This window comes from Micromys minutus, assembly GCF_963924665.1.
Source record: "Micromys minutus genome assembly, chromosome: 8".
Classification (NCBI taxonomy): Eukaryota; Metazoa; Chordata; class Mammalia; order Rodentia; family Muridae; genus Micromys; species Micromys minutus.
Genome location: NC_137977.1, coordinates 9,128,240 through 9,140,545, shown reverse-complemented (window position 1 = coordinate 9,140,545; position 12,306 = coordinate 9,128,240). Strand labels below are relative to the sequence as shown.

Below are 12,306 nucleotides of genomic sequence, written 5' to 3'. Positions count from 1 at the left end.
CATTGGAACTCTCAGTGACTGCCATGCTAATAAAGAAAATATGATGCCCTAGGAGGAAGTCTTGTCTCAGACATGCACTAAGAGCCATTTGTGTAAAGTCACACTGACAAGAAGGTTATATGTTATACAATGATATATATCATATATTGTACTCCTCTCTCAGAAAAATCTTTATATGAGGCCCCAGTGGCACCCAGGCCTTAAACAACGGCTTCTTTTCAGACCCACTTGCCCTTCTTGCCTCTAGCTGAGCAACTGCAGCTCCCTCTCCGAGTTGCCCTTGCCTGGGGCCTGAATATTGGAGACCTTCTCCCAGCAGAGTCTGTCTTAGATCCTTATTGTCAATGTACAAAGAGACAAAGGAAATAAGAAGACACCACATTTGAGAATGGGAATTTAGACTGTAAGTTGGCCTTCGGTAGTTAATCTAGTAGAGGTTCATTCACTACATTTCAATGCGATAAAACTTGCACTTCTGTCTGGCTGAAAATACCCACTTATGGCTATGTGACAGGGTTATGAACTCTTTGTATAAAAGACTCTTTATAAATAAGATTTCTTAAGGCTGTAATGATTTTGTTATCTGGGAGGGGGAGTGTGGGAAGAAATGTAACATGCAGGGCAGAAAGCATGCCAGGAAGGCAAGGTTACAAAGTTCAAGGCATCGTAGTTACAGAACTCCTTTCTTTGGATTGCCAGCATCATCCTGAATTTGGTCTCTTAGAGAAGAATGCTCATAGGGAAGGTGAGCCCAGTCAAGCTTGCCACTAGCATATTTATTTTCTGAATTGTTGTCAGGATGGAAACAGAAAAACCCAGAAGAATCACAAGTCTCTTAAGTGGTCACTCACAGTTCCAGGCAGTACAATCTTTCCCACAGGCAATGGCCCCATCACCACCAAGTGTGTGGCGTAGATTTACACTGGAAGGCCTCAGGAGGTGTGGCCATCAGCAGCTCTCTCCACACCCACTCTCTTCTCCTAGGGGCTGAGCAGCCACCTGCTATGAAACTGAATTTTCTCAGGATATCTAAAGGATGTTAAGCAAAGAGTGCGACATGGTGACATGATGTGTTTTCTTTTCTTAAGCTTTCTCATTGGTCAGTTAGCAAAGGCTATTTCCATCCTAGACTAAGAGAAGAGAGTTACAGAGTATCAAGAAACAATTCCGAGAAATGGCTCCAACCAAAGTCTCACACCCTCATAGACACTTGGCATGACTTTTATTTTTTGCAATTTTTTTCCTGGTTTTTCAAGACAGTTTCTCGATATAGCCCTGGCTGTCCTTGAACTTGCTCTGTAGACCAGGCTGGCCTCAAACTCACAGAGACCCATCTGCCTCTGCCTCCCAAGTGCTGGTATTAAAGGCATATGCCACCACCAAATTGGTGTCTGTGTGTGTGTGTGTGTGTGTGTGTGTGTGTGTGTGTGTGTGTTCTTTTAATCCCAGGAATATGTAACAGGAGAAAGAAAGCTTCACAACATGAATAGAACACCTCAACTATATGTAAGACTTGAATTTTTCTTGTGCGCACATCTATATTTTCCAGCCTGTTTCCCAACCATGCAGGAACTCACAATGTACAATTAAATCCTCACAATTTGCTTTTAACATGTAGGCATTTCACGAAAAAAAAAGGTGCCCCATTTCCTCCAAACATTTGGTCCTTTACCTTATTCTCGGGCAGATATTCTCAGGATGTACAAGAGCTGCAGCGGTGGCAGGTTTGAAGGGCAGGGAGGGTTCCGTGCCTGCTTCTGGGAGGCAGGAGAGCAAATATACCCTTCCAGGCCGTCTTCAGACATCAGGGAAATAGTCCTATCCCATGATGCATTTGACTTCAGCCCAGTGACTGAAGCTGTGTTTGACTTCCTGGCCATGCTTACCTAAAACATGAAGCCCTGTGCTCAGTTAGATACATTTATCTATGCTAGCTGCTCTTCTGTGTAATGTGGCCGGCATGACAAAGGCAGGCAGACAGCGGGGGGCCTGTGTCCTCATCAGTGAGGGTTCAGCATACGGTCCTGGGGGTTGGCGGGTTAAGGAGAGAGATGACATGAGAGATGACATGCACGGACACAATTCAAGTTTCCTTTTATTCAAAAGGAAAGGCCATCCCACTCCCAGCCCCTCTCTAACAAGCTTCCCTTTCCCTCTTTTCCTGGCCATTAGCAGGCATGAGTGGTGTGTCTTGACTCCATCCTCTCCTGGCTCCCACTCACTGGAATTATTCTTCTGTGCCTTTCAAGTCTTGTTCACCAGGCTTGCCAGTGACCTGCTGATGTCCGTACGATGTCCTTTCTCCCTCCTCCTCATGGCTTCCTGGTACCTTTATGTGCTCACTGTGGCTCTGCTGCATCTTGACATGTGTCTTCCTCTGCATTTCCCTCTCTTGGCTCCCTCATTGTATATGGACAGTATGATGCAGTCGCCTGCCCTCCGTCTTCCCTTGGGGCCAGCCTTCTTCACTCCTCACATCTCGGTGCCCCCAGGACTTCAGCACAAAGTCTAGTCTAAGCAGTAGTTTCAGCTTTGAACGCCATTGTTTCTCCCGGCCCTCTTCTGTTGAATTTCTGTCTCTGTCTCTAATAAAGGTCTTAATGTCTGTCTCATCATCTCTCATCATCCTCCCTCCCAGAGCACAGCATCACCATGGCTGATAGACGTTGGGTATCTAACACCATGCCATCCAAGCCTTTATTACACTCTTAATCCTGCTTCCCCAAGACTTCCTGTGCACTTATTGTCCTATCTCAGTGAATGTGTGGTGTTCCCACAAACCTCTGCACATGCTTTTGTTCCTACCCTTACCAATTTTTATTTTAATTGCATTTATTTCCCTTCCTCCCAAGTAACTGTGGGAGTTATGCATTTTTGTATACTCAGCCCAACCTCAGTCATAGACACTTAAAAACCTTTGAACTTCTAAGTAGAAAAGGGAGGTTAACAATATGTAGAAGAGCCATCAGGCTCTTAGGACAGTAAGAAGAGACAGTACATATGCCCTACAACTGCTGCCCAGGACAGACACCTATTTCACAGTCCTCAAATCCTCACTGTTGGGTGTTTCCCGTGGGTTAGATTGCAGGATCTTGCGCATGAGCCCTACAGCACTCAGGCTCTGAAAGAACAGTTCACTATCTCTGCCTGTCCCTAAGTTAATTCTCTATGTAACCGTCACGTCATCTACACAGATACCCAGAGCTAATGACACCACACTATTCATGAGAGATATTTGATGGGACTTAAGAAGCTGAGATTTCAGAGAAAAAAAGAATTCTGGAAATGAAGGTGGCCCGGTTCTGGGCACACACAGGAACTAGCTTTCGTACTGTAGCCAAGTTCAGTATTGTGTCTTCTGGGTTTATCTTAAACAGTAGAAGGCCAGTGATGGGAGCCTCTCTGAACATCCACATGTCGCCTACAGACAGGCAAAGGTCACCTGTAATTCAAGGATGGTCACATTCACCTTAAAAGTGAATGCTGACCCTCAGGTAGCACAAGGTTAGTGTTTGTTCCTGAAAACACAGACTCTTTGTTGCCAATTGAAGCTCAGCTTTGAACACTGAAAATAAGGCATAGCACACTCACCTACCGGGCACAGGATGGGTCTTACACGCTTACTGGGGAAGAGGGACTGTCCAGAAGGTGGGAATACTGACAACTGGCCACTGTAGTCATTGGGTTCACCCCATTACCGTGTCGAAATATGATGGTGAAGATGTGGAGCCCTGTATGCCAAGTGCCACAGAAGCCTACGCCCAGCCCACGTGGCTCGACAATCTGGATTCCACATTAGAATACACAAGATGTCTATGGTTTAAATTTAATGGTAGAAATACATTTTTGTTACTTTTTTTTACTTTAAAAAAATTAGCCTGTTAATTAAGTTTCACCTGAAGTTCTGTGTGACATATTCCTGCCAAAGGAGACAGATGCCTAAGCTCTGTGTCTATAGAGAGTTATAACCGTGACATCGGTCCATTCCATCTTGATTCCTGGTCTGATTAAATATACATGGAGGGTAAGTCACTGTAATAACATGTTAGCCTAGTTCAGAAGCAGGAATCTATCCAGGAGGCAAGACAGAACATGTTACCTTTAGGACTAGGCCATGGTAGGAATGGTCAATTAAATGTGATGAGCCAGAAAAAAAACTAAAACAAGAGGCGAGGCAAGGAAGCACCAGGTACTTGTAGCGATGGTGGATCTACCACGCAGACACACTGTAACAGACATAGAGGAGGAAGGGCAGGGGTAGGGTCCCAGGAGGAGGAAGTGGAGTCTGAGAAACAACCAGGAAACAGGCTCTTGACTATCCCGTCAGTCCCCTTTCATTGCCAGATAAAACTCATTTACAGCATAGCTACCATCTTCTTGAATGTAAATGTCTCATGTTGAATCATATCAAGAAGCAAAGAAGGGTAGGATCACAGCCGGCATGAAAGACCGTAAGAGGCAAAGAGAAATAAGACGCATAACCAACCCTCACTATTTATAACTTCCAAGGACCAGAATGTGTGCATCCCACCACAGCGTGTAACCCTTTCCATAATGTGCCATGAAATCAGGCCATCAGAGAAGCCACACACATCTGCAACCCAAGTGGAAAGTGCCCAGCCACAGAGCTGTGGGGCTGTGGCTAGCCAGCCGCCTCACCCACTGAGGACTGCCCTTCCTGCCGCCGGGGACAACAAGCCCCATTCTGTGCCTGTGCAGAAAGATTCTTAGAATCCCAGGCTGGGATAAGTTGCAGCTTTTAGTACTACGATTCTCCCAAAGGACATTTTAAAGGAGCTTGATCCTCCCATGCTGAGCTGAGTTAGACCCAGAGTCCTTTCCAGCGTCCTGTGGAAGGTCCCAGCACCGCCCATCTCTCAGATTTCAGTTTGAAATTTAGCTTTAAACACTTCATTAACCACAGTCTCCCTCACACCAAGCCCCGACATCTACAAATGCTTCTTTTCACTGTGTGCCTCCACCCAGCCCTGGGAAGCCCTTTGGGATTGCCCAGCTATGAAGGTGCTGGCCGAACAGCCTCGGGTGCTTTTGGCCATAAGAACAGGAAGTTAGATACCCTCTGACCACATTCAGCTACACATGGCTGCTTTCTCTGAGTTCCAGTATTAGGGTCAGCCAGTTCATTTTAATTGAAATATACATCATAATGGGTGTCTCAGCACATTGCCGTTAACATGGGAGGTAAGCTATTCCTAATGAAGCGTCCCACCTAATGACTGATTCTAAAATGGAGAATTCTCTGAATTGAACTCACCACTAGTCTTTTTTCTTCAAGTTCCACTTAATTCTGATATTAAGAAGACTCATTTGTTTTAAAAATTAAAGCGTTAACCAGTTCCTCTTAAAAGAAGGCCCCAATGGTATATCAGCTGAACAGTCCCCCCAGTTTTCCAGACTCCGTTGTTTAAGAGTTTTCTTTCCATAGTTGCCCCCCAGTGCCACCTGTTTCATTGGCGGGATGGGGGGAGCCAGGGTCTGGCAGTCCCCCTGTGACTGATTACAGAGATCCTCCTACCTTTGCTTCCAAATGCCAGTATCAAAACGTGTACCACCACACCTGGCTCGCCTTTTAACTTGTAATTAATTTTATTAAGATATACTTACTTATGAGGCTGAAGAGAAAGATCCAAGGTTAAGAGCACTCGCTGCTCTTGCAGAAGACCCAAGTTCAATTCCCAGTACCCACGTGGTGGTTCACAACCGTTCATAACTCCAGTTCTAGGGGATTCAATGCCTTGTTTGTATTTTCGTGGGTGCCAATCATGTATGTGTGCACGCACATACATGCAAAGCAGAACACTCACATGTAAAATAAAATGAAGAAATCTAATATAAAGTAAAAAATGTAATTGTTTCCCTTTATTCCTTTGTTTTCCTCCAACCTTCCCCTTCCCCCTCAAAATCATGGCTTCTGTCTATAATTGCTATTGTTACAAATATATATAAATGCGTAAGTACAACCTGCTGATTATTTGTGTCGCGTGCATGTATGTGACTTCTGAGCTGACCACCTGATACTGGATGATCAGTTGGGGGACTGCTCCCTGGGGACTCCCACCCTTCGTCCCCTCTACTTCTTTATCCTCCTCCACTCTAGCCTGACGATTGGCACTGTCCTTGCTCAGGTCTTGTTTAGGCAGAAGACACACTGTCGATGTCACAGCTGTAGCTTCCCTGCCGCTTCTAGGGGACAATCTCACAGCTGTTCTCCCAGTCCTCTGGCTCTTACACTCTTTCCACCTCCTCTTCCCAAATATTTCAGGAGCCTTCAGTGTAGGAGTTGTGTATCCCTTGACATGCACCCCCTACATGATCAACCAGTTATTATCTGCGTGGGGACCAGCTGTGGCTTTCTGTCGTGGTCCTGAATGTGTAGAGAGCTTCTGTGATAAGGGCTACATTTCTGCTGCATACTATTTCAAAGGCTCCAAAACAGAAAGCTTATCCTCGACATTGAGGAAGAACTCCCCTGCCTAAGTATTTAGCTTTAACCTGAATGAAGAGCTCTCTTCTTCCCACCGTGGTACCAGGGCCGAGGGTTCTCTGGATGAGAGCCCCCTAGGCTTCTTGTGCTTACATGCAGTGAATGAGGTTCTTTAAATGGCTCCCAAGGGTGTGGTAGAATATACCTGAGACTCCAACGTTTGGGAGGTGTGGGCAGAAAGATGGGTTCAAGGTCATTCCCCCACTTCATACCAAGTTCTAGGCCCGCCTGGGCTGTATAATAATTCTACCTCAAAGAAGTAATTAGAAAGAATAAAATCGCTTCCGTCTCACTTAAGGCACCTCTCATGATCATGGCTTCCTTTTTGGGTTCATTCTCTTTGGCAAGTGGGTCAGACCTGGGACTCCTGGAGGCCCAGTGTGCAGTCAATAAAGGAAGGAAGGGTCTGTGTCACAGGAGGTCTCCATCCCACTTTAAGCCACCACAGCTTTCAGTTGCTGTTCCCATGTCCCTCGGACAAGTTGTTGAAGAATAGACTGCAACCTGAAAGCAGGTGAAAGTATCTCAGAACTCGGCCTGTTTGAGTCCCGAGTAGTTCAGGGTGGACTAGCACAACCAGGCGTCGGGTGCCCCCTGCTGCCCGACAAGGAAAAGGGCACGCCGAATTAGCACTTCCCTGAAAGAATGCACGGGAAAGCTCCTCCTGGGACTAGGAAGGCTGTGAAGACAATAGTCACTTGCTAAAGTCCCAGGCCATCCTAGGTCACCTAGATCATCCCCAGTGTAAAGATGAGTAGAGGTCATCTGACTGGGGTGGGTTTCTATCAGCAAAAGTTCTACTGAGGAATTGGAGTGCTTTCTCGCTCTCTCTGTATCTGTGTGGTCCCTGGACCCAAAGCCTAACATTCACCTTGGAGCTTGTTAAAACACAGACTCGCCCAGACATAGTAACTTCTGTCTGTAATCCCAGCTACCCAGAAAGGAAGGAAAGAAACAGAAAAATAGTGGGAATTTTCCTCTGACTTCTTACTGTGTTACCCTGGCTAGCCTCAAACTCCAGGCATTTCTACTCTAGTCTAAATGCTGGAATTACAGTCATACACCACCCTGTCTGGCTTCAAAAAATAACTTTTAAAAGGGATGGTCATTACTCAGTCGATAGAATATTTGCCTAGCATATATACAGTGCACATAAAACACACGCATACACTACAGTGCCCATTAAAACAGTCCCATTAAAACACACACACACACACACACACACACAGAGGAAATGTCAACTCTCAGGCCCCAGCCTGGATCAATTCAAATACTCATCTAAACAAGATCACTGTGATATTTATAAGGCACCAAACATAGCTGTCAATGGAGCTTTAACCCTGCAGAAGGCCCCCATTTTGGCCCAGAAGGCTCAGTGAGGAAATGCTGGCCTTATGACCTAAATTTAGTCTCCAGGATCCACACGGTGGAAGCAGAGAACTGACTCCTGTAAATCATCCTCAGACCTCCACATAGGTTCCATGGAACAACTCATACATGAACATCCATGTGCACATCTGAGTGTGTGTGTGTGTGTGTGTGTGTGTGTGTGTGTGTGTCCTGCTTACCCACTACCTTTTCTGCAAGCTCCCCTGACCCTGCACATTGGAGCTGTGCTCCCCATTTTCACCCCCACCCCAACCCCCTGCTTTAGTCATGCCAGTCTGTTGTTAACCTGGATTGTTCTTTCCCACACCAGGTCAGGGAAGAATGCCGGCTCCTGAACGCCCCACCTGTGCCACCCCGAAGTGCAAAGCCTTTGTCCACAAGTCCCTCCATCCCTCCTCGGACAGTCAAGCCAGCTCGGCCACAGACTCGGTCTCCAAGCCCCACCCTGTCTTACTATTCTTCAGGGCTGCATAACATGTGAGTGCCCCCGAATCCTCGTCTACTGCGTGCATGTATGAGTCAGCTGTCACTGTGCCTCACCCTTGCCCCTGCAGACATTGCTCTCATGTGAGCCCAAAGCATGGTGTGGAAATCCTTCTCAGTGTAAAGGTGCAGGCACTTACTAACAGCACTTTCTTATTAACGAAAATATACATATTTATATATGTACACAGATTGTTTTTATCTCAACTGCAACATTTTAAATTGGTATGTACATATCCACAAGTACAAAGAACCTTACTGATTAAGAAGCAGATAATTATTAAATTTAAGGAAAAATGTGTATACACACACACACACACACACACATTCTTAACTACCTTTTCACCTTAGAAAACATCTATAAGGAAAAGCTTGGTCTTTGACACTTTGTTGCTCTAGACGGGGTCTCGCTATATAGAGCCCGCTGGCCTGCAACTCACAGAGCCACCTGTACCTACATCCCAAGGGCTAGGCCTAAGTTATTTTTTTACTAATATCCTTTTCTCTGTGTGTTTGCTTCGTAAGCAGCATCCCTCAGAGTGATACAAGTCCTCCCAACAGTGCTCCTGTTTCCTGCTATCCCTGCACCCGAGTGAAGAGTGACTCTGTGGACCCCACGTCCCCATTTGGAAGTCCTTCTGCTGAAGCTCTGTCCTCCCGGCTCTCGTGGCCCAACCATTACTCAGGAGCATCGGAGAACCAGACAAGGAGTGACTTTCTACTCGATCCAAGCAGGAGCTACAGCTACCCCAGACAGAAGACACCTGGTACACCAAAGAGAGCCTGCCCAGCCCCCTTTGATTTCGATGCCTGCGAGCTTCTGAGTGGCCCGCCCGGCACAACCTCTGCAGAGTTCAGCAGCGGTGTCTCCAGCTGCCCCAAGTCAGCCAGCTACTCTCTGGAGAGCTCCGAGGACAACAGCCTTGTAGCTGGCATGAATAAGCAGTGTGTCTCCTGCCCTGCCTTACCCCCAAGGGCCCCAAAGACAGCGGAACAGAAAGCCACCCCCGAAACATCTCCTTTGCCTCTGAAAATCGACGGTGCTGAGGAGGACCCCACAGCAGGGTCGCTGGACCCCTCTGAGGACCAGTATTTCGTCAGAAAGGGCATGCAGGACATCTTCTCTGTCTCTTACCCTTTCTCATCTCCGCTCCACCTCCAACTGGCCCCCAGATCCTGTGGGGATGGTTCCCCGTGGCAGCCGCCTGCTGACCTATCGGGACTCTCTATAGAGGAAGTTTCCAAGTCTCTGCGGTTCATTGGTTTGTCTGAAGACGTCATAGCCTTCTTCGTCACTGAAAAGATCGACGGGAATTTGCTTGTTCAGCTGACAGAAGAGATCCTCTCAGAGGATTTCAAACTAAGCAAACTACAGGTAAAGAAAATACTGCAGTTTATTAATGGCTGGAGGCCCAAGATATAGCTAAATCTGTCATGAGACAGAGCTGAAAAACGTGTGCTGGAAGGGGTGGGCTAGGACACAGATTCAGGGTTTTGCACTTAAAAACAAAACAAAACCTTCTCTGTAAATAGAGATGGGAGAAAGTCTTACTATGCAGATTCCGTTTCTGAATGGTGAACTGGCTATTTTGTACATCAATAAAGATGCTATACAGAACACTTAGAGGTGTGCCTTGTACATCACTGAATATTCAACAGCTGCTAAAAGAACTAAAGTCATATCCAGAGAGCTCATTTGTACCCCAACAGGTCTTCAAGAAGGCGTAGTATTTGTTACAAAACAGCCAAAGCTGAAACATGGAACACGTGTGAACAGTTCGCTTCCTGGGACTCGACAGTGGACCGTCCATTGTATTCTGCCGCTGGCTTTGCTTCCTGCCAGTTGGTTTACCCCTGTGCCTGACGGTGTCAGTGGTGTGAAATGACATTTTAACGTTCTGTGCTTGGGGGAAATCTTTCTATCAAAAGGCATTTTCCAAAAATCGTGTTTTGATGGAGGATATCTGGTGTCCTTAGAAATGACACAAATCATGACCATTTGATCTGTAACTGCTGCTAGTTCCATTGAGCAGAGAGGGAAAAAGGAGGAGGAAAAAGATATATGTGTGTGTGCAGTACACACGAATGTGTTTTAATGTAATTTTTTAATCTGATGTTTTAGATGACCTCTTTTTACTTTATAATATCCACTGAGGTTTCCAGGCTTTTAACTGAGTGGATTCTCTCAAGAACAGTTGTCGTACCAATCCCAAAGAGTCAGAACCTGAACTCTGAAGCTTGGCTTTCTAGGCTCCATCCCTGAAAACTCAGAAGCAGTCAGGAAAGATTCTGTTGATGGATTTAATGTGCTTTTTATGCCTGTGGGAGGGCTGGTTCTTGCATATTTGTGCTGACATTTGGGGAGCTACTTTGAAACCGTCCCCCTTTGCTCCCGTGTGCCCAGGGAAAGGTCTGAAAGCCTTTCTCCAGATGTGAGGTCAGCTTAACAACACACCTCATGTGTTAGGAAACCTCAGGACTCAGACAGACCTCTTTATTATACATGCCATATTTCTGCACTAACTCCCAGGATATCAATAAGGGTCCTTGCTAGTTCCATAGTTCTCCCCTTCTAAGAAATAATTACCATACTCTTATTCTGAGAATTCCAGAACAAGTCTAAGAATTTTGCGAAATGTGATTAAATATCCCAAAATATACCATCACTTTCTTTCTCTTCACTGTTTGAAGGCATATAACCTCAAAGAGTTCTTTTTTTTTTTTTTTTTTTTTTTTTTTTGAGCAGCATATCCTCCAAATAGTCCCTGAGTCTGTCCCCAGATTCTAACTCGGCAGACATCCTGTTAGTGAGATGCACACCTGAGCAGCTCAGGTACAATGGTTTGACCACCAGGAGTCAGTGTATCCTGAACGGATGACCATATTTTATCATGTCTTCCTGTTCACCAAAAAAGAAACAACTGTTAAAGTCAAAACCCACCACTGAGGGTTTACAGCCATGTGAAGTGTGTCATTATTTCTTGCCATTAGAGATCTACTTAATTCCATCTCGTGATCTAGAGTTGGGATGAATTGATACTCAGTCTAATTTCTCATCTCTGATCTTGTTAAGAAGAAACAGCTTGAGTCCCTTCCTAATACAATCCAATTGTAAATACTACGCTGCGAATAAAAGAAAAAAAAATCGTCCATAAAACAGGAAACGGATGCTTCCAGGGTTAGTAATGAATCTGAGAAGTTTCTATTCTGCCCTCTCACACCCAAGACGTGTGGAGAGTCTGTCTCAAGAAGCAGCCCTCTCTGAGGGGAACTAACTCCTTGAAAAGCTAACCTACCCTGAGAAAAGTTAACGTCCCTTGAAAGTAAAGACAGACAGCTTGTGATGGAGACCCTGCGGTCCCACCGACAAACCCTTGCTTTCTTCACCCTTCAGCACCCAGTCTCTGGCATGATTCTCAAGCTCAGAAGCAAGCCTTGGGTTTGGTTTGCATTTGCTGTGAAGGCTGCCCCATGAAGACAGCTGACTCCCTTTGTCTTTTGCAAGAACCTTACACAAAACAAGATTGTCAATCTTCTTTTAGTTCATTTGCTTTGGTTCTGGGATACTTATGCCAAGTCTGTTCTGATTGGCTCCTGGAGTCTCCCTTAGAGCAAGGATTGGCCTTGAGGTCATATATTCATTGTACAGTCTATGAGCACCCTCCGTGTGCCAGACCCAAGGCTGAGAAAAGGACACCTGACCTCTTGGAACTTGCTGTTTCCAAATCACAGTTGCTGACAGTGTATGAGAGACTGACCGTTTCCTGAAAGCTGAGTGTGTGTAGAGTGACATGTGTCCAATCTTTAAGGAGCCCACATGGAAACAATGGCAGGCGCCTCTAAGACATACAGTAACCACCCCAGACATCAGTGAACACCCGCTGATACTTGGAAGACATTAAGGAGGAAGTGCATTTGTCTCCCCTGCT

The 12,306-nt window shown here is 45.8% G+C and overlaps 1 protein-coding gene across 1 annotated transcript in view; it reads left to right on the top strand.

Moving 5' to 3' along the window:
* The window catches only part of GAREM1 (GRB2 associated regulator of MAPK1 subtype 1), a 157,874-nt gene extending 147,581 nt beyond the window's left edge, over positions 1-10,293 (top strand). Inside the window, exons 5-6 of the mRNA XM_080919965.1 lie at positions 8,205-8,371; positions 8,906-10,293. Of these exons, the coding sequence (XP_080776091.1) occupies positions 8,205-8,371; positions 8,906-9,800 (1,062 nt within the window). The 3' untranslated portion in view covers positions 9,801-10,293. The remainder of the gene's footprint in view (positions 1-8,204; positions 8,372-8,905) is intronic.
* The last annotated feature ends 2,013 nt before the right edge of the window (positions 10,294-12,306 follow it).